The sequence below is a fragment of the Gymnodraco acuticeps genome, unplaced genomic scaffold (assembly GCF_902827175.1).
Source record: "Gymnodraco acuticeps unplaced genomic scaffold, fGymAcu1.1, whole genome shotgun sequence".
NCBI classification, from domain to species: Eukaryota; Metazoa; Chordata; class Actinopteri; order Perciformes; family Bathydraconidae; genus Gymnodraco; species Gymnodraco acuticeps.
In genome coordinates, this window is record NW_022990224.1 from 2,070,437 (window position 1) to 2,093,972 (window position 23,536).

Genomic DNA, 23,536 nt, shown 5'->3' on the forward strand with positions numbered 1-23,536 from the left:
TTTTTCGCGCACCCCCCCCCCCCCCCCTTGCCACCACCCGCCCAAGTATATTTCATATCTGTGGGAAACACTGAGTTCTATCCATTATCTGAACATTAAATTGAATCACATTAAACTAACCAGTTACATTTTAACACAATTAACGATTCAAGTAATCATGAACTAATTGAGGGTGATACTAAGTGGGATGGCATTAAATAAACAGCACCAAGGATGAGACGACTAATGGCCTCTAATTAAATACTCTTCTCAAATTTTAGACCACATTTCTCAAAAACCCTTAATTCCCTGCCACAAACAGGGCAAGTGATGGTGACAGTTGTTCAAATTAATATGTCTTAAGAATGTAAGTGAAAGAGGCATGATAATGATAAAAGCCAAATACAGGCTGTTAATGCTAAGAAACACTATTGAGGATTTGTTGGGATCAGACACAATTTTGCTACAAGGACATATTTATCAGACATTTCCAGACATTTCAGCAACAGTGTGTTATAATGTCTTCATGTATGACGCTAAAACCCAATCTCCCTCTTATCTTATCACTAAAGCACTTACTATTGTCCATCCAGAATATGATGGGAGGGGGCAGGCCAGCGGGGGGGCGACACGGCAGCACCATGGACACGCCCTCCTGAACGACCATCGCCTTGAGCTTCTCCTTCGACCACAAGGGGGACCCTGGAGAAGGAAACACACGTCAGTGGAAGAGGAGTCTTGTAAATGACAGTAAATATGGGTTGCTAATGGGCTGTTGCTGACAGGATGACAGAGGTGACGAGGCAGGATGAGAAGGATGATGGCTGACTGAATAACCAAACACAAGAGGAGAAACACAGAGGATAATTCGCTCCATCTACTGCTACATCCCTCAGAGTAACGTGCTGCTTTCTACATGCAACCTTTACCTGTCAGGAGTTCTCTTAAGAAGGAAAATGCAACTTAAGTGTTTGAAAAAGAAAAAAGAATGATATGAGATATGTATGACGTTAAGAAAGTGGAAGAAAAATGAAATGATAGAAATAATAGACTTGTATCCCTGCACTTACTGGACTGTTGTACGACTATGTTGTTGGAAACAGCAGTCCCGTGTTTGTTCCTCGACGTGCACTGGTACACAGACTCGTAATGTTCGGCCTTCGCTCTGCTGATGTCCACCACCATCGTCCCAGAGTGGGGCTTCATGGTGACGTTGGGGTCCTCGTCAATGTCAAAGTGGGTCCCATTTCTGGTCCAGGAGAAACTAAAGGGGGGTAAACAGACATTAAAACGTTAAGAAAACATTGCTATGATAATCTGGTGAAGAATACAGACACCATGCTGTATTGTAAGTAGCTTTAACATTTATTATGTGTGTTTAATTACAACATTATTGTGAAAACACGTAGCAGGGTTCGGTGACAGAAAGGAGATGTCATATTTCTGTCCACCAATCACAGTTTAGCAACGTTTGAAGCCAATCAAATCTGAGGATCAAACCGCACAGATTAACAGATTTTCTTGTTTTAATTTAACTTTGATTGAATGTTAAAGAAAAATATTTGAAACACTACTCAAGAGATTCAAATTATTTACCTGCATTTCACTTTTTCAAAAGGATGTTTGAAGGAAGACTTGATTTAAGTGTTAAGGTTGTATAAGGTAAAGTAAAGGTTCAGGGCTGAGAATGTATTTGTTCAGTATGGGTCATCATATGTGTGTATGTGTGTGTGTGTGTGTGTGTGTGTGTGTGTGTGTGTGTGTGTGTGTGTGTGTGTGTGTGTGTGTGTGTGTGTGTGTGTGTGTGTGTGTGTGTGTGTGTGTGTGTGTGTGTGTGTGTGTGTGCATTCAAATTAATTAGGTGCTACACTGAGATAGATAGAGGGAAGAGGATGGCATAATTTGGAGCAGAACATTCAAAAGCTTTAGCAGCAATCTGTCTCAGTAGAGTGCGGCATCTGCATGAATAAAATACCTTTTTTTATTTATAGCTTGAATAAACTTTACTCATTATGTTTTAGATTGACATTTCTGGAAACTGGCTGTCAGCTGAGGCTTTTAACAGATGGTGGTGGATTCCAAACCTGGAATATCTCTCTCTGTATCAGCATAGTGAATGCAAAATCACACTTCACAGATTCCTACCTGGGGTGAGGCTTCCCCTTGGCCTCGCAGTGGATTATAATGTTCTCTCGTGGGTCAATGATGTAATCCTTGGGGGATTGGTGAGTTATGGTCGGTGGCTGCGGCACTGAAAGTGATCAGAAAGAGGGTGATATTTAATCATGACCGTTACTGCATAACTAAGCCTCTTTCTGTTGCTGTATTGACCACACAAGCAGTCATTACCAATCACATGCAGACGTACCACATTGAATCAAACCGGACGGTTGTTTGCTGACAGACACAAAAGACTCTCATAACGTGCAGCAGCAAAAAAGACCATGCAGCACGCTCAGGCACATTTCCCTTTATTGTAATGATCCAATGCTTAATGGATTCCTGTCAGTGCTGGGAAATAACTAATGGACTATGACAAAACAAATGAAACAACAAGTCATGCGCTTTGCAATAATGCTCTATGGAAAATACTCTACCACTGCAGAAACACAGAGAAACAATAACAGCAAACAAGAAAACAAAATACATCAATGCATGCAATGTATAAAAGTTCACTGCAAATCACACTCAGCATCTTATAAACTTAAACACAAAGAACACATAATACACAAATATAACAAAAGATCAAATAAAACCTTCAATGCACAACAAAAAAACTGCTAGCACAACCTCTGCAGTGAATTCACACTCGTTTGAGACTTACATCCTTCCAGAACTTTAGTGTTATCCAGAATCAGCAAACAAAAAGGACACATCATGACAGTAAAGAGAACCAGACGTTAGTGGTGACAAATATATTTTTGCATTATTTTGGCATCAGACACGGTTTAAACAAGGCCTCCATTGGTAAACAGCTCCAGCCAAGCATTGTGTACAAGATCTAAAGTACCGCCATGACATCAGGCTGCGGGGCTACAAGTCCATCTGAGACTTGTTCCTGCTTCACATCAGTCAGAAGGTGAAGCACTGGTTGCTTAAAAAACAAAGCAACATTTCCTCTAGAAATAAAATCAGCTGTGAAGAAAACAGATAGCCAACCCTATAATACGTAGAGCATTTATAGCTGGTAAGAATAACATGTGATTAGACCTAGACTGGTAGGATAAATACAGATTAATCTAAAAAATCATTTTTGATGCAGGCCTTAACGAATCACTAACACACAGTTACGGACAGATGATGGCATTTCCAACTATTAAGCTGCTTTGATCTAAAAGTATTAAAAAAAAAAGGGGAATCAAACTAATTCTAATTTTGACAAAAACACTAACAATTATTTTAAGTATAAATTAATCTATTTCCTCTTTTCAAGGAGGAATAGCTCAACATTTTGGGAAATACTTGTACTGTATTAGCTATCTTATCAAGACTTAAATTAGAAGCGTTGTACCATTCTTGGCACCCTGTTTGTATGGTTATTATGACACCAGAGACAGCTAGTTAGCTTAGCACAATGACTGGAAACAGGGGAAAACAGCTAGCTTGTCAGAAGATTAATGAATCAGAACGGGCAAAGTTACAGTACAACTTTGAAAATTGCTTGTTTTTCTTCAATAACAGTCCAAACATTCATTTATTTGATATATGATGAATAAAATGACAATCTCAGAAACTGCAAATAACACTTTTTCCAATAGATTTTGACCTGTCATACCACATTTTAAACTTGGATGCAAATACGTTGTGTAGACTTACGGTCTAGTGGGACCTCCAGCGCAGTGGTGAGCTGCACCAGGAACAGCACCAGCAGCGCCACGTCCATCCTCCTCCTCTCCATCATCTGTGTGTGATGCGAAGGTCTGCCCCCAAATACAGCGACGCCCCGCCCCTCTGCTCAGTCACACTGTGTGAGGACACGTGCACATCCACAACTGCAGGGAGAGAAAGAAAGAAAGAGAGAGCGTCAGAGATAAGAGGATAGAGCCGGGAACAGAGATTACTGAGTTGAATGGCACATCCGGTTACTGCGGCTATCAATCATAGAAGCGAGTTTATTCTGTTGTGTTCATCAGCTGAGAGAGAGGCAGAAAGGGGAGAGAACAACACGTACTGTACAGCTCTGGCCACAGATCAATGTTAGTTGCCATGCAGTGCAGTTTGCTGGAAGCTATCTTTTTGATCTAGTGCACTCCGATACGGACCGACATGGCCCACATGGGCTCACTTTGCCCGGCTATCACCGCTGTGGCCATGATGCCATTAGGCCTCTCTGCCATATCGATCACATCAGCCAATGACATGCCAAGGGACAAGACACGGGGACACTTTACTTTCCATTTCACTCTCAGCTTTATCAGTTTGATTGACTGACTGACTGCGCCTGCAGCAAACTTATCCGCAATGAGGTCAGATTTCAGACAGGGAACCATCATTCTGTCATGGGACCGTTGTAGTGGGGAAATCATTTGTGATTGGGCAGATCTTAGTTCAATGGGGGGGACAGATGGTAGAAGTTCATCAGGATGCTTAAGTTCAAGAGGTGACATGTTCACAGGTTCTAACAAACTGTTGAAAGGCTAATTGGTTATTGAATAATTGTTAATTAAATGAGGATATGCTATTTCCTTTGTTACACGACAAAATCTAATTATCCTCCAACACAACACTATTGTTAACAGGCTGTGAATAGACTGGAAACAGAAATGTATTGAACATACTGTAACAGGTTTGAAATCTGCCTCTTGGTGTTGCTAGGCAGCTCAGTGTTATGCCGCACCTTCATCCAACCAGAAGCAATTCTGTTTCAGAAAAAAAGCTCAAAAGGAATTTTATCTTAATGCAAATGTTGAAATAATCGCTGCAAGGGTCATTAAAACCAGAGCGACCGAAGCTTCAGAGATTAATAATTATGACTGCTCAATTTAATTCATATTCATCTGCATAATTCAACACTGTCACAAAGGAGTGAGCAGTTTAATTCATTAATTTCCCATGAATGTGAGCGCAGCTAGTATGCAAATTATGAGTGAAAAAGAAAATAGGAAACAGAAGTTAGGAGGAGTCGTTTTCTGTCTTTTAACAACTGCAGCCTGACCTGTCTTGATCTTGCTCTCCAGCCTGTCTTACCCAAGGCCTCCGCTGGCACCGTATTAAAACGTCACAGCTTAATTTAGAGCTCAGGCAGATTAATTTGCTGCATTATAGGAAAACCACACAATCGAAAGTGGGATATCATTACCCGTTAATGCATAAAAGAATCAAATTGAGCGCATTAAAGATGGAGCTGCAGATGTGAGCTGCTCTCCTGCCTCTGGGTGTGGGGTGAGGGGGGGGAGCGGAGTCTGGGACCAGAGGCAAGGCAGGCAAACTCCGACCTGCGCCTCCTCGGGGATCTGGTGTATTTGTTAGCGCTGCCCTACAGTCATGATTCAGAGTCTGGTGGCATGGGAGGAGACCAAGGCTAACGTCCGCTGCCCCCGGCTTCCACTACACCTCCCTCGGGAGGGCCTGTATTTTTTGCTTAAGGCAGCCAATCATTCTGCCATGTACACATCAGGCAGAACTGGCTTTGACATAAAAAGATCCACAGGGGGCAATTTCATCAAGCTCATCTGTAGGCTGCAGGAGGGGGCGCTGCATCGGCACTGAGCGGAAAACCTGGTAATCATTTCTGTCATCAATGTTTATTTTCAGCTTACAAATGTGCTAGGAATTTACAATCAGATGTCATTAATGAAAATATCTACTTGTTGAGATTAGTAAGGTATTGGGCTGCAATGACTTCTCAGTGCCAATTAAAATTGTATTGATGTGAAATTGCCTTCTCTAAATTGCCTTGGGACACAGTAACAGACTTGTGTTGGTGGACCTTGTTTTAAATATAATTTCTGTACTGTGAAAGCTACATTTCATATATAGAAGACGGTGAAGAATTAAACTGGTCTGAATGTTAAACATTGTTAAGACCACTATGATTTGTAAACCAAAATATATATAATAGAGTCTGAGCTTCGCAGAGCAGTCACAGACAAGTGAAGAGAAAGGACGGTCTGCGACAGCAAGAGACTAAATGTGTTAATTATACATTTTATGGTGGATCCCTGGGAGTCTGGGGATTCTTATCTGGAAAGGAGCCAGGACTTCATCCAGGATTCATTTCCCAATTTAATGAGGTGTAGCAGCTCAGTTCAAGCCGGTCAGCATGTGTGTGTCTCTGTGTGCAAACTGTATGTGTGTGACTATAATATTCATGTGTGTGTACGTGTGCTATAATTATCCCTGTGAGCTGCAGTGATACGGGGACCAACATCCCTCTCACAGTAGGGCGACAGTGGAAACTCAAGTGGGGCTCTTAAGATGTGAGACCAAGCAAACTACTGAATTCCTGCCTGAACACTGAGGAAACAAATGATTAAAAACAACCAGATATGACCCGATGTATAATAAGTAGTGGGGTATTTATTTCATTCATTTAAAACATTCCCTTTACCAATGTAGGGAGAAGCAGAAGCCTGCAATAATGACAGTACTGTGAGCTAAATCAAGAGAAGCCCTGCATCTTAAAGAAGAAGCTCCAGTTCAAAACCCACTTCTCATTTCAATATGCAATTCTTCGAGTGGACATGCAATCAGAAAATATCCATCACTATTATTAAACTTTCCGATGAATCCTGTGCCGACGGGACTGGACAAGCCAAAGTCAATAATGCTCACTTCCGTGCAGACTGCTGAGGGCGAGATAAAACCCGGGTTCTCTCTGGAGTGCTGTGCCAAAAGCGATCCGGCTGCTGATAAAATCGAACAGAAAAGGGTCTCTTAGAAAGAAACATGGCAAGTTGGAAAGAACACTTCCAGCCAGATATCTTAAATATATAACATAGATGGGGCCAAGATGATGATAAACGGATACACTGTGTCACTTTAAAAACTCAATACGGTAGTTATTAAAGGCACTACTTCATGACGACAGCTGCCAGACTGCTTAATGAGAATTTGAACAACCAAACCGGTGCTTCAAAACAGCATTATCTACCTTTTTGGCCGATCATTTAGCTAGATCACCTCTTAAGTTGACATTTTGAAATGCTTGCACACTGTTATTAAAATATTTGAGAAAGGAGGTTTGCCTTTATTGGATAGCAAAGATAAAGATTACAGTAAAGTTGAAGAGAGAGGGTGCAGCTGTGAGGAATCAGCCGTAGTATATGAGGTGCCGCTCTACAAGGTGAGCCTCAACACTAATATCATGCGTTTAATAAGGTTTCACCATTATGTTTACCAGCTAGTTGCTACTGTAACTGCCGTCCGATGGTGCAAGTTAATGGTGCCTGAAATGGTTGAAAATCCTGGGACACAACAGCATGGTTTGCAAAAGGGTAAGCTGTGTAAGGTCAATTTGATTTGTATGCAATAAGCTACATCATGTAAAACCACTGTTAGAGACCTTTAAATGCCACTGCACAACCAACTAGTTGTATTTCTTGAATAAAAATCAATGTCAGCTAAATTAAAGGAAATAATGTTAATTACTGTCTACAACTACAGAAGACCACCTTCGTTTCAGGATTTGCTTTCCTCTGTGTTCGTTTTGTCCGTGGAGAAAACACTCTGCACTTGTAAAAGCTGCATTGAGCTGTCTGGCCTCTCATTCAGCAAGCCTCTACAATTAATCCATTGTCATTTTCCCATGGCCAGCTACTTCGCCATCCCAAAACTAATTGGTTTTGTGCACATGTCAGACACGTAGCACATTACAGCGACTCACACACACACATAGGCAAAGACATATTCATGCAAGCTGGCTGCAGAACGTGAGGGTCAGGACTTGTCTGAGCACACAGATGGAGCTGACAGGGGCACGAGCTCTGAGAATCCAAGCACACCACAGTTTGAATGAAAAGCAGTCAACGGCGGAAAAACACCCAATTGAATGTCCCTTACAGCAACAGCTAATAGTACTCCATATGCTTTTTGCTAACCACTTGCGAAGATATTGCCATTGTCTGTGCCGAACAATAGTGATATAATATTGCAACACTGACAGAATCAGTTGTGTTGCATCAGTATTGTAAAGTTTTAACATCCATGATGAAAGAAAAGCCATCCTCTCATGCCAAGCACCCTCATTAACTCCTATAATCAGTGCTATTGATGATGGCTCATGCAATCAGGGGTTTGTGAGGCTCGGTATGGCCTTAATGGAGCAGCAGGGATCCCCTACAGACGGCTGAATGCGGGGGGATAATGATGAGAATGGCTCCGCACTCAGGAAGGTCGTGATGAGAAAACGGATACGGTTGGAATAGTTTATTTTTCTGAGGCGGACTGGTGCTCCGGCTGCAGCTCAAGATGTCACTGCATGGTTTTCACGCCCAGTCAAGATATGTGCGCCCATTGCTTTGTGCCATTAAGCATCTATGGGGGAGTAGGAGGTCGCTTGGAAGGACCTAATGTATAAATATATTGTGATGTGACGGTCTTTCATTTACTTACAAACTGTTTGGAAAGTCACAACCGTGTTGGATTAGAATATGAAGTAAAATAGTCCTGTGTAAGTCCTTTTAAACAAAAGCTTAAATAACGTTTTTCTGTCTTTAATTGCTGTGCTTCCATGAGGTTTCACAGGGAAGCACTGATATGAATTATATCCATGATGAGCTTGGATGTTCAGTGGCTTTTACTAATGCCTCTCACAGGCCTCGTATCTGCAGCTACAGGATCACAATGGAAATTCCAAAGGCCGGCTTCAACGTGCTTTTCCCATAATCTTCTCATTAGCTTTTATAATTGGGGCACCGTATGCAAATAATTGGTGTGGTTTACATATGAATTGGGGTCCTGCTGTTCAGGGAGACCCCACAGCTCAAAAACACGCCGCAGCCCTTTCATCCGCACTGTACAATGGCTGACAATAAAGTGAGGACCTTTACACTGTCAGTATGTCTTTCTCGTTTCTGTCTAGCTGGATGTCTCTGCGACATGGACATCCAAATCACTTTATTTGTTATTCCTAAAAATAAGCTTGCACCTATCATGTGTTAAAGGGCACTCCACCGTTTTTAAAACAGGATTATAAACTAAACATTGTTTTTGACTGGAGGCTACAAATATTCAAATTATATATCGCATACAAACTTTATGGAGTTAAAAAAGTGGGCTTTTTGCAGGAAAAATCAATCAGGGTTACATGATGGGAAGTGTAGCCTCTGGTGTATTTAAGCTTGACATTTGTAAGGATGTAAGAGTCTGATTTTATTTCAGCTTTTTCTGTATTTATTTTGCCGCAGTCTCTGTAAACTGACTTGATGGGAAGGCAATATGTCATCTCTAAAGCAGACCTTGAAAGATATGTTGTTTACAAAACTTCTCCCCCAGCTATCACTCTACCACCACTCCTAATTCTAATGGGCATCTGCTACTAATGCAACGCGTCCGGCAATTTGTTTGTTCTTCCTCCTTTTACAGAGCACCGCACATTGGCATTCACTAAGCTTCCTCCGTGTACACGCCAAAAACACTCCGAGATTCGCTCTCTGTCCCCTCTGCCCAAATGCTAATCACTGCCGGCGCCGGCACTTCTGAGAGGGGGCGCTCCTCTTTAGCATGCAGATGGAAGCAGCACCACTAGATGGGACGGCAGTGTGAAGGAGGAAATCCCTGCGTGTTCACCCTGAATGGAACTGAAAGGTGGTTCGCTTTCATCTTATCGCTGCGGACCAGCTAAATATGACATGTAGTCGGTGAGTCACGTCCTCACATTATACCCACACTCCCTTTGAGAGCCTTCTTGAATTGGATTGGTGGGTGAGGCCCTATCCATCTCCTTAGGATAATTGCTGCTGGCAAATTGGAGGTATTTTAATCTTTTCGTAGCCTCACAATGCAGCAAAAGCTATAAATGATTAGCTAATAAAGTAGTAATGGCAGCATGAGGCAAAAGCTAAGTCCTCAACGTGCCTGTTTGACACCGGACTTCTACAGTAGCTCATTACTGGAGAATTAAACGAGTGGAGTCACTTTTTAAAAGTGTTTATTAAAATAAGATCAGAAGGGGATGCAGCAAAGTCTGTGGATCTGAACTTGACCTTTGTTTGATAGCTGATCCCCGCACTGTAATTACTCCTTAAAAGAGGATATTTTTGTATCCCAGAGCAGTCTGGTTCATGTTATGTTGCATGTGAATTCATACTCCCTTACTCCCATTTGCATTGTCCTTGTTTGTGAGTGTTCACAGAGTCTATGGGTCAGCGTGGGACGTCAGACATTCGAGCTTAAGTACACTTGGCCTGCCACATGAGTGTGTTATGGGTGAAGCCATTCATATGCTGAGCAGAAGTTCATTATCATGAGCAAATGCAGGCGAGTGGGAGGAATGCAATGCAGACTGGTTTCCTGAATAGCTAGAAGGACTCTCAAAATCCTCGGCATACAACGTCACAAAACACACTTTAGCTACAGAAACATAACAGCTTTGCAAAAGTAATCAACATAATACCACTCTGTTTGGGGGAAGACAAGCAAATCCTTTGATACAGTGGACAAAAGCACTGGTGCATATGTGGAAAGAGAGACAAATGTTATTATAGTTATACAATCCATAAGCTACAAAAGGAAAATATATTTTAGCTAAATCTAGGGACACTTTATACAGCTTTTAGCAGAGCCACTCAAAATCGCACTTGAAAAGGGCACTCTGTATCCATGGCAATCACCTCCTGTTCTCCCTACCGACAAAGAGATGTCAACCCTCTCATCAAACACAGACATATAGAGACGGAAAAAAGGACAAAGGGGCCCAGAACCCATTTGTCATCTCATAAGTAACCTTGGAGAGAAACTGTACGCTTGGCATCTGCTCTGCCCCCCAAAACGTCTCAACCTCCACTGAGCTCAACAAAAGAGGTATGATTAGAATCTCAGTTTGCCACCATGTCCGCACCGGATGGTTTACTCCACAAGTGAAGGGTCTCTCACGATGGGGCCAATATGTGGAGTTTACTCTGAGCTTAGGGGTGCAACAAAAAGAGTGTGTGAGACAGAAACTGGAGGAAATGTTCACCTCAGAGAAGACACACAAAAACTGGCAGGTGTGATGTTTTGCAGCCAAATGAACTGCGGTGGGCTTTGACATCTCAGCTGGGGAAACAGTGTCCAGGTGTGATTGCTCAGAGTCAACAGTTAATGCAACCAGTCCTTTCTAGAAAAGCCCTACTGTATAATAAACACTCCTCTGCTGGAATTTGAATTGTGCTGATACAGTACAGTATATGCAGGCAGGCTGGCTGGCAGGCAGCGATGAGTCATTTAAAGCCATCCAAGCTTTGTCTGGTACCGTTCAGTCTAGCAAAATCTGCCAAACATCAGACAACAAAGCATGAACACTGACTGTGGACTGGAACAATCCCTTAGCCGCTGCACTTTACCAGAACATGTAATTTGCCAGTGAGACGTAACAGGTGGACGGACGGAGGAAGGGAGGGCTGATATTATCGAGTACGATCTACTCTTCCCTGAGGCCATGTCTGGGACTCATGATCAGACTAAACAGCATACTGGAATTCATCCACAGTGTGAAAAGGGACTCAGGGGCTTTTCAAGTAAGAGAGATAAAAAAAAATAAAAAAAATAAGTTATTGGAAAGTAAGAATGTAAGAATACATTGACATCTAAAATGGGCAGACACAAGAGTCTTCAGCCATGCAAGCAGCATTGAGATGCTGTTCTTTCAATTAAATGCTAATATCAATGTGCTAACATGCTAAAGTTTAGCAGGTATAATGCTAAAACCATGTGAAGCATCTTCACTCAAAAACAAAACATGTGAATCTCATAATGGTGCTACAGAAAGATAAATAAATCAGTTGATCACTGAATCTTTAGGATTTATTGTTAGGGATTTAAAGTGGACCTATCATGCTATATTTGACAAATATATTGTAGGGCCATACCTATATAAAACATGTCTGTGAAGTTTTTTTTTCAAAATACCAAACAGATCACCCATTGAAGCCATCCCTCATACTGCTCAAACCCCTGTTTTGAAGCCCTGTTAGAGAAAGGCAGATTTTGGGTCCTTAGCTTGAAAAAAAATAAAGAAGAGGAGGCGGAGCTAATGCCTGATCACAATTCTACCGGAGATAAAGTTAAATTCGACTGTGATAAAACGCCATCCTGTTTAAACCACGTCAAGGATTATTTCTGAAACAGTATGGAGCTCAAATGCCTTTTCTCTTACAGGTTTATCACAAGGTGAGTTATTTTTTTATTTCCTGCTTTTTAAAAACACATGTGCTCTACAGTACAGGTTAGCTCTGAGTGTTAGCGAGGCTCGCTAATGTAAACAAAGACGAGATTAAGTCCAAAACACGTCAGGCATTGTTTCTGATGGCAACTTTCTGTGGGTCCGCCACCAATTATTCCGGGCTGACGTCAGCTCGGATGGAATACTGTATGTATCCGCTCGTTGTACACCCGTTTTTAAAAGATTTTGGTACGGAGGAAAAGAGAGAGGGTTTTATTTTCTGACGCTGTGTGAGTTCCCCGACGCACCGGGACACATATTTATGTATAAAGGACATCACAAAGTGCATGATAGGTCCCCTTTAAGTTAAAGTAAACAACGCTATGACCAGTTGTCTGGGAACCATGAAAGCCTGCAATTTGATGGCAATCTATGTAATAGTTATTTGGTCAGTTTGTACCAAAGCATTTGACTGACTTAAAAATGACAACCCTAGAGACCATAGCATGTCAAAAAAATATCAAAATATGCTAGCAAATTATTCCCACAGCATCAGATTAAAATGGCAGTGTGCTGTGCAGGGATAATCTGTTACCAGAACCACTCATTTGCCAGGGATAAAGTAATGGTGAGAAAATCCCCGGCAGGTGGACAGAGGCAGCAAGGTCTAGTGTTATTGAGTGGCACCTCCACATTCACAGACTGCAACAATAGGCCTCTCCTTCCCTCCTCCTCCTCCTCCGCAGGCCCCTTCCACTCCACCCCACCTGTGTCTGTGAAAGGTCAGCGCAGAGGAGGGTCTTCGCCCCCCCAGCTAAACCCACAGCTCCCACTCCACAACAAGCCCCAACACTGAATCCCAGTGCCAGGAAACTCAATCAAAGAGGGGCTTCAGAGGGCTCCAGAACTCTCAAAACCCTCCATTGTCTCCGGAAGGCTTCCCCACACCGAGAACGCTCTATATGTAACACTGTAAGAGGAGTTGCTCATTACCGCCCGTCCCCGGTCCCACTTTGTCTCTTTTGTGCAGCTGACAGAAGAATCCAGTTGCCCAGCTGGGCCAATAAAGTGAGTGCAGTTAAGGAGAAGTTAGAAAAAGTTAGAGAAAGGATTCATTTGCAGCACAGGATGAAGACAAGACACATGTGTTAGCGCAACGTATTTAGATGTGAAAGAGACATGCAAGAAATATCTCCGTCACCTGTGGTGTCACTGGAAGACAGTTCTTTAATGGGAAATGTTTAAAAATTGCCATTCATCCCACGAGGTAGTGAGTATTGACTGATAGACACACCACACCACAATGTGTGTGAATGTCAGAGCAATCCATTATCACATAAAGGAAGCACTATGTAGTTGCCCCCCCCCCCTCTTTCTCAGCCCCTCCTCAGCTCCATTCAGATACGGCAGGTGAATACAAATCATTTCCCCTTCGCTGCTTTCTAAAAGGACTCACCATCCAATTTCAGACATAGAGGACACAAACAATAGTCCTTTCAAATTGTGAGAAAATCAAATCAAGGCCTTTTTTTATGAAAGAAACAACCAGGAGTTAACCCTTCCAAAATGCTACACAAGTTATCATGAAATTATAAAAGGATATGGGTGTTTTCCACACAATCAAAGTATAAAACCTTGAAATATGACAGCAACTAATCATTATTTTGTTTGTTAACCATCACTACTTTTTATTCTCTGAATAGCTGTGGCACACCATTACTGAAATGTAAGATCCTGTATGTTAGTGTAACAGGAAAAGCAGACTTGTAAAGAAGAGACACTTTGAAGCAAGAATCAAAAATGATTGATAAGTCAATTGTATTTTAACAAAAACATTGATTAACCGACTAACCATTTTAGCAATAAAGTGCTGAAACACCTGTTGTTTTCAAATACCTTGTTGTGTTGGTGATTTTGATAAATGTCATCAAATCATTTTCAATTCATAGTCCATAAGTGCACTGATTGATGAATGGGCTTAAAGTGACCATCACTGGTGTATTCATTATATTCATGCAAAATCAGGCACATGGAATTTCCCCAACCTGTTAATGCATAAGAACTCAATAAGACAGAATTGAATCCACATGAGACCGCAAAATAACACATCCAGAAATGCGACTTAATGCGAAAAATGTGTGCCAGCTTCACTGATCCAAACACTCTCTTGAAGCCAAGTCTGAATGAGCTTTGATTACATTGGCATGAGCTATGGCCACTCTATTTCACCAGTCAGGTTTTCATATGCTAAAACTCAACAAACAACTCAGGGAAATAAAACCATCCATCAAAAGCAATGAATAAACTCCTGTGACTGTATTTGAACCGAAGAAAGCCACTGTGTATTTTAAATTTTTAAATCTCCCACATCCATAGTCTTTTGATTGAAGTCGAACCAATTAAGTGCCGAGGCTGACACACTTTGGATATATTACGAAATAACAGGGGGTAAGATAACATCTCTCTTAAGCGAATATAAGTCTTTTTGTGTAAGGAAGTCATTCGATGACCCCATTTTATGTGAGTCACAGTTCTTTTGTGAAGTAAAGAGAGAGTTTTGAAGATTAAAGAAAACAACGGAAAAGCCTCTGGTGGTGACGGACTCATGGCGCTTCACCAAGGCTTAGTGTGAACATGTTTCTTTGTGTCTCATGGGTCTGGATGACTGAAATGTTGGCTAATGAGTATTAATGATACTAATGAAGGACTTGGCTTTCTCATAAAGGAAGTCTCTTATGTGCTCTCTTTGCAAGTTAAGTCAAAATGCAATGTGAACACTCACCAGAGACTCGAAACTGAACAAAATAAAAAATAAAGTTTCCTTGTTGTTACAGCTCAGAGATTTTCCCTCTTACATCCATCATGTGGAGAGTTTGAGTACGTTTCGAGTGGGCTGGCCCATAGGGTGTATCAGTTCAGATAAACAGTGCTCAATCCCTACAGATCGTCTGGCAGAAATAATGGCCCCGCCAAGAACTGCACCATCAGCCATCATTTGTCAAATTGTGAATCCGGAGGAAACCTTGCTCCCGTTTAACACTAACAGTCCGCCCGGCTTCCGCTAACAACCTCTGTCCTGTGTCTGTGTTTGACAGGAGGAGACCGCTCGCTAATGCAGGAGAAGTATCGGCTGAGTGTTTGATAATGGCTAGGTGAGGCTGTAGTTAAGGTTTTTCTGAATGACTGCATTTATCACTCAGTGTATGTATAGAAAAAAGGTTGGCAGTCTGAGGTTGAGCAGCACGGCTGGAGAGTGTGCAACTCGCCTCCAGGGAAGGAGACCAGAGGTGTTTCTGTGCCTTTCTGCCCTCAGGGTCCAACATGACAGGAGAATTATTTCCTGCCATCACCGATAACAGATAGAGTATTTCTGCTGGAACCACTTCACACTCAGCCCTCATCACAGGACAAATTAAATGCACTCTATGATCAGCTAAATATAGAATAAACATTGAACCCTGCATGTATACATATTTGTGAGCAGGGCTGGATATCGTTAGAATGGGTTCTATACTAATGCTAATATTTACAGATTCTTTTTTCATGGGGTAGTTAAAGTGCTTTTTAAAGGATAGAGAAAATAACAATCTGGGTCACTGTGATTGCTTTTTTCACAGAAATTGTAAAAGTACACCGGTTTAATGCAAGTGTTCTTTTGTAATGTATATTAACTGGATACAGGAAGTGACATTTTTTCTCTAATCATATCCATATGTAGAGGTATGAAAAACATGCACAAACATGCATAATTGAAGTCATTACAATACTTCATATTTCAAAATACAACAAATCTACAACCAGAGAAAAAGATAGGTGGATAGAGATTTGATTTCATTGAACAAGACTGAGAGATCAAACAAGTGTAGCTTGTTATTTCATCGCGCTTTAATGTTTCATATTTATCTCATTCCTTTACTCTGGCTCTCTTTCTCTCAGCAGGTAAACAGAGAGATTTCTCATTAGAATTGGCTGAGACGCAGGTGAGCGAGGGGTTACATCTAAATTCAGCCATTTGTATTCCAGCACGCAGCACCCGGAGAGCAGGCTGTTTATATTGATGAGCAGATAGACTTGGCCTTGGAGCAGGACCCACGCCGAACAGCCACATAAATCATGTGGTTTCTTAGAGGCCCCCTCCGAACAGATAGATCCCCGCAGCTTACGATGGTGTGAGGACAATCTTCTCTGTCCAGAAGCCATGTTGATGCTTGGACTTCAACCACAGTGTGAAGAAGGATTCAGAGGCACATCAAGAAAAAACGATGAAAGAAAAATACTGTTAATCATGAGGCAGAAATTCTTGGAGATAGAAAATTGGGCACGGACAATTAAAGCGCTCTAGAATAAAAATGTAGGGCAAATAAAACCTGGGCTCCATTTCCTCTACTGCTATCGCTCTGTCAATATAAAGAACAAAAAACGACAAGACTACTAGCTATACCTTTGTACTTTAGAAAATAAATGTCCATCCTCTCAGGCCAGTCAAGTATTCTGTCTGAACATCCTTTTTTCCTTTAGCTCAGGTGAGAAATCCACTTCCTTTGATCTGTTAAAGGAATAATTCAACAAAAGGCTTTCCTCTGAGTTTGTTCACAAAGAGCCATGAAAAGGACCACATGATATCTTGCATCTTACATAAGATATGTACTTATAGGTTTCTTTAAAATCAGTAATTTACACTAAAAAAGCATAAAGAAATGACTACTCGAAAGATGAACTCCAGGTCAACTAACACCAAACCACAGATAAGAAAGAGATACACGTGGCACTTTTCCACTGCAGCATGTAGCACTAGGGGTAGTTCCGGCTCAGGGCTACTTTTTCACCTTTTTTCTGGCCCTCCAAAATCGAGGTTCTTACCGGGCCAACAACCGGGCCAACAACCGGGCTGAATATGCTAAACTAGTGACGTAAACACTCTCGACTGCTGAATGGACAGAAATAATCGCTGGCAAGGGGGCTACAACTACAACAAAATGAACATATTTTACCGTGATTTAATTGTAATACATGTTTCAAAATGATGCCGGTCTGCAGAGAAGACGGCAGGCGAAAAACTTTTTAAAATGCGTGTTTTCTGAATGGAGATCGGATCGATCTGGCTAAGCTAACGTTGTATATGCTCCGTCCACACTCACAACAACGGCCTACAGAGATAAATAAACCAGCGACTGTATTTGCCATGACACAGACAGTCTGTGGTTTGTACTTGTTTAACTTTTGTCTAGTTTCTGAACAGATATGAGGAGCTGTGAGCTCTGAGTGCTTGAAGTTGGTTCGCATTGAAGATGATGTCACGGCAGTTTTACGCAGCATCGCTCCGCCCGCCGAACAGCCGATCGCCCCGCCTACACTGCGTTACTATAGTTACTACCCCAGTTCCTAAACTGTAATGGAAACGCAGCATAAAGTGAGCCTGGCCTACTAAGGCCTAACCATACCGTACTAAGCCGTGCTAGGTACTGCAGTGGAAAAGCGCCAGAACTGGCTCTTTTTAGAGAAAGTTAGATAAGAAGATTAAGACCACTCGTGTTTGTACGTCGTTAAATATGGAGCTTATGGACCACAGAGGAATGAACAGAGGAGTGGGTATAGATGCATTCAGCAGTGTGAATAAGGAACATGAGGGGCTGGATCAGATAATTGCACACAGAGGGCAGTGAAGGCAGAACGAGGCCTGGAGGAAGGTTGAGCAGGTGAGAGAAGGTGAACCGAGTTGGGGAAATAAAAACTAAAGATGGTGATGCAGAGCCATATATAGACCGATGTCTCCTCCGACTCTGCAGGCTGTCTGCAGAGCAGTTTGTGAGTCATTGTGCATGTAGCCGACTTTCTCAACAGCGCTGGAAGATGGAGAAGCGGAGCAGAATCCCCTCAGGAGGGGCCTCACCACCCTCTTTCACATCACTCAGCCTCATTCTCTCCCTCACTGTCTTTGTATCCATCTATTCATCCATTTCTGTATTCATGTCCTTCTTTCTGACACTTTAGCCGTGTCTCCGTGCACCTCCCTGTCTCTGCTTCTCATAGAGACGCTGACAAACTCACACATTCCCTCAATCACATCTACACACACATACACACACAGTGGCATGCGCAGACAGCAGTGTTGACACAGAGAACCGTCAGAGAATTGTCAAGCTCGTATCAAAGCGATAACTTAGAAATATCTCGATGCGTTCATCTGAAACGAGGCCTACTGGGAGCCGCCCAGGGGCCCTCTGCGCACATTTGAATCCCTTTACTCATCTGCAACTTGTCTGATCTCAGCACTGCTGCTGCTTTATAACCTTGTGCGGAGACGATGGAGCTTCACTGACAACACAACACTGTTTATGTACGCTGCCTTTACGAGTAGGATTTTGTAAGAGAGAGACCTTAGGGCTCTGACTGGTAACTAAGTTATTCAAAACTAACAACATGCTACAGGTTTGTACTGTAGAGTTCAGTCAGGGGGTATTAAGATAGACGTACCTTAATTTGAAGGTGTTTCCATCTACATCAAATGCACTGTGTAGAAGTTACACGTGATCTTCTTATATTCGGGGAAAACATAGTTGGACAATTAAAAAGGGGGAAATCTGGTCTTGTACTTTACAACATTGTACTCACCTAATATAGTTGAAGAAGAGTCAGAAAGGGTAATAAACAGGAGAAGTCCGATGATCATAAATGTATGAACAAGGTTAGCCAAGGTCAAAAAGTACTCATGACAGCCAGAACTGTCTCTGCGGTAATGTTGGTGTGATCCTCAATTACACTCTACTTTAATTCTTTAAAATCATAATTTTTTTTTAAATGGTTGTAAATATGGTTGGCAGAAAATGCTGGATTCCACAACCCACGATAGAGTATTGGCAGTGTTGCTGCTGCAGGCCTTCACTGCAGCCATCTGCACTTATTGCTGGTTTCAGGGGCTTTTTGCCTTAAGTGGTATTGAACAAGTAAAACTCATGACAAGTTGGCCTGAGGTCTGGTGGACAATCTAGAGTTTGGCCATAAAACTCTCTGGTTGCCTCCTCTGTGTTTGGAGGGTTGTTGTCCTTCAACAATGTGGTAGAACTGAGTCTTTTAAAGGACCTAGCACCATCCAATTTCATACCACAGATTGATCAAACAGTTATGTTTTGATTTCATATCAAATGTCTTGGAGTATAGTGAAATGGAAAATTGGAATGAAAAAACTGCGCTGTTTATGAAAAGACTGTGTTATCTACTGATTTAAAAGACAACATTATGTGGAGTTAACTCAATTGTAGCAATTTCTAAGGAGGCTAAGCTATCATCTGTCTGATCCCCAATCTTTTTCTTGGCACTAAAACAGACAAACACAAACAATAACACCCCACTCCCTGACGGCCATGTGAGAGAAACCGGTGAAAGACAGCACTATGGAGGTAAACAGAAACCTCTGCGGCCTTCTATTGAAGGGCATGGGTCCTGAATGCAGCTGTTCACAAAAGGCGCTTCACGGCTCACTGTGTTTCAAACCGAAAATGTGGTCTGCAGCTCCTAAGTGTGGCCCTGTGTGACTCGTTCATTGAAAAACGTGGACTCAGCCTCTCTGGCCTGCAGCACACATTCACAACAACATTACTGCCGCAGCGGGATGACAAGAGGGAAACGGAAAGAATGAGAGATTCAGAGGCAAACAGACTGACAGACAGGCAGAGGCAAAGCGAAAGATTGAAATAGGCACATAAATGGATAAACACAGAGAGATAGTGAGCCCACCCCGCAATCCCCAAAATAAAACAAGCACAGCAGCAGAGGGAGATGAGCTCCGAGCCGTCCCTCAGCTCTGCACTCGGCTGTGCGTTCCGACTCCCTTCCCGCGTGACACGGTGGTGCGAGGCAGTGGATTCGAGGTGGGATCCTTCCTTCACGCTCCACTGGGCGGTGGACACACATCACACCGTGTCACCTCCACTCACAGAGCATTAGATCAACTCCTCGCTGAATCCCAAACACATTTTCAGCACCGCAGAATGAGCCAAAGGTTACTGACTAAAAACACGCTGTGTGAGCGGAGAGTCAATGCTCCGGGCTCTAAAGCACGCCGAGACACCGTGCTTATGGGACGCTACTTTAGCTGTTAATTGTGGAACTGCCATTAGAGAACTTTTCTCTACCTCTGTGGGCTCCATTATTACACATAATGTGTCAATAAGAGAGAGGCACTGAGCAATATATAGCCTCTAAGTGCTATTTTGTGATCTCTAAGTATCGACGCCCACTGTCACAGCAGTGGGCGAGGATGAGAGGGTGTGTTACCTTGACAACCATATGCATCAAACAGACAGTCGGACATTAGAAACACAAGAGTTTTTAATTCCCTGCCAATCCTCGCTGCCAAAATGGAGGCCAAAAACAAAAAGAGCCTTTCCCAGTGGACAAATGCCAGTGGAGCTAGCGGTGACCTTTGCCTTACAGCTAGAGCAGAGGAGCAGGCTTCACACTGCAGAGACAGAACGGGAGCGTAGCGGTGGAAGTTGTTAGGGACGTTAGAGGTCTACAGAGAGTGTTGATATTAATACATTCACGCTCTGGAAGCAGCATGGAGATATTTGGACTGGAGACACTTGCCAGGCATGGCAAACAGACTGACATTTGTGTGTGTTCACATCCTACGGGAGGGGAAATGTCTTTGAGAAGAACAAGAACGTTTGATTCTGAGAGGCAGGAAGCTCACACTGTTTTGGAAAATGATGATGTTGGTGGAGATGATGGGATGAGAACAGAAATGGATTCAAAGCCTGAAGGAAAAGTTTCCAACTTACCAGAGAAACTCAAATATCCTCTCTCCTCCTCAGCCCTGGCTCGTCCCCTGCTGCTTCTTCTTCTTCTATGGTTTTCTTCAAATCTGGTTAAACAAAAATGACAGAGAAATATATATTTTAGAGCTCAAAATTCAGATTTCACAGCTCCCACTTCATGGAAACAACCTGAGACTTTTAACTAACCAGAAAGGAAAATAAAATCTTTCTTAAAACGTTTCTGGGGAGGACAGCTGTAGTATGCATATTTTCCAACACCCAGTACATCACTTGACTTCACAGTGTGCCGACTACTCCACGTTTGATTTTATTATAATCTGCTAAAATGCTTTTTTTATATTGGAAGTCTCCTGCCCTGTCACAGTCACGCCACAGATTACACAGCAGGATGTTCTGACATGAAATCTCTCCTGCTTATCAAACGCTTGGTCTTCTGAAAAGAACAATTTCTTTTTTAATGCATAATCATCCTTGAGTGTGTTGTCAGTGTGCGGAAATTCACTTAAATCACTTCGTACCGGGAGATGTTTTGATAGGGAAGAGAAAGCAAACATTCAGGCTGTGCAAACCAAAGTTAACATGGATGTGTGGTCCAAACTGATAGACACAAATGCCCGTTGCTGATAAATGAAGAGGCACATCTCCTCCCGTTGCCTCTCCTCTTGTCTTGTCTCATCGCCCTGATCTCCTTCTATCTATTCTTCTATTTTCTCTCCTTCTTCTCCTATTATCTTACGTCGGCCAAACTCCTGTCCTCTTCCCTCTCACCACATTTGCTTCTCTGTCTTCTCCTCGCCTCAATAGCATCTTCATTTTCTTGTGTATTATCTCTTGCCTTCCAACTTGCCATAACTAATCTGCTTTTCGTCTTTAATGTCTTTTTCTCAATTCTTCCTCTTCTTATATCTTAAGAGTTTGGTTCCTTACATTCAGAACAGGAGTCAAAACCAAATCCTCTCCTTAAATCTCCTCCAGTCTTTCAGTCCAGTTTGTAAGCCCTAAGATGAAGACCTCCCATGCAGAAAGGTATTTTAAAACGATATACGGGTGCTCTTCTTGACAAAAAAAGTAAGGACTTTTGACAATAATCCATAAAACATGCTGTTGAAACAAAGTGATAAAGTGTGATTTACATGACAACTTACTATGATAATGGAAATTCGGATTGGTCAAAGGTCATTAAAGGTTAAATACTTTTTCCCTTTTATTCTCATCTGTGGTTTTGTCCTCACATAGGGTCACACGCCAGGTAAGGCTCAGATATCCCCTCTTAACCTGTCCATTCTCGCCCCATTATGTCCTTCCTGCCTTCATGTCTTCATGTCTTGCCTGATTCTCTCTTCTCCTTATTCACTGTCACAGAAAATACAGACAAATACGTGAATCGATGGGCAAAATGATTGAAGAAGCCAATCCAATTTACTTCTAGCAAAGGATTATCGACTTCAGTCTGCTGCTCCGAATAAGAGTGTGGAAGCCCCACTGAGAGACGCCGCCGTTTCCACTCGGTTAAATACAAACACTGCTTTCTGCACCGCTACGCAGATACGATTGCGGACTACAGGTTTATATGAAGTCTGTTTCACACAAATAACAGATGTGGTTTCTCTAGTTGTTTTCTCTTAAGATGCCACAACACGGAATTCAATTCAGTAAGCTTGTCTAAAAACATTATTTCTTTCATGCTATTCTCCAAAAAAACACTTTTCTAGTTCCAGCTTTCTTACAGTTCAAGGATTCAGAGAGCCGTAGCCCCGACAGTCAATAACATAATACTTCTTACAGAATCTGACAATAGAAATCCTGGTCTTTCCACAGCCCTGAATTTGACCCAGATTTTGGAAAACACTGACACGTGTTATTTACTCACAGCATAACACTGTATTGTTGCTGACACCTGTGCTGACACCATACCTGTGCACATAACTACAGTTCAGCTATCATCTCTTTCAGCTCAGGATCATTTCTGCCCCTGTGCATTTTCTAGACAGCAGAGAAACGTCTCACAACAGCCAAAAGCTATGAATAAAACACAACAACAAAATGACCTTTCCACATCCGGTTTGAATGAGCTGAAGGCTGATCCCATCAAAAGCGAACTCCCCCTATGACATGGAGCCAGACATCCAGCCTTCCCACCTCTGAGACCCCACAGAGTCCAGCTCGGCCCAGCTCAGCTGCCATGGTGATATGAAGAGGGTCAGAGAAGCAAGACTGAAAATAGCCTGAGCTCGGATGCCGACAAGCAGGACTACAAAACATGTCACAGCAAGAGAGGCACGGCACCCTCAATACCTCGGGGAGCACTCTCGTGTCACAAGTGCTGTCAAACAAAATAGACAGCTAAATCTTTTATGAATATAGATAACACAAAATAAATTACAAGGAGAATAGACAAGAGGTATCAGTGAAAATGTGTCTCATTTATCCTTATAAGAAAGCTCCTCCAAGCCATATTTTTACATTATAATGGATCAAT

The 23,536-nt window shown here is 42.3% G+C and overlaps 1 protein-coding gene across 17 annotated transcripts in view; it reads right to left on the bottom strand.

The window, feature by feature from the left end:
• Positions 1-23,536, bottom strand: part of LOC117547807 (neuronal cell adhesion molecule-like) — a 76,915-nt gene that overhangs the window by 23,730 nt on the left and 29,649 nt on the right. For 11 of the 17 annotated variants that reach the window (XM_034218652.1, XM_034218651.1, XM_034218645.1 and 8 more), the window contains exons 2-7: positions 21,061-21,143; positions 3,796-3,971; positions 2,804-2,815; positions 2,125-2,230; positions 1,050-1,243; positions 559-681 (exon numbers count right to left, since the gene is read on the bottom strand). In XM_034218652.1, the coding sequence (XP_034074543.1) occupies positions 559-681; positions 1,050-1,243; positions 2,125-2,230; positions 2,804-2,815; positions 3,796-3,880 (520 nt within the window). In that variant the 5' untranslated portion in view covers positions 3,881-3,971; positions 21,061-21,143. The remainder of the gene's footprint in view (positions 1-558; positions 682-1,049; positions 1,244-2,124; positions 2,231-2,803; positions 2,816-3,795; positions 3,972-21,060; positions 21,144-23,536) is intronic. The other 6 variants (XM_034218648.1, XM_034218657.1, XM_034218649.1 and 3 more) reach the window with 1 other exon arrangement.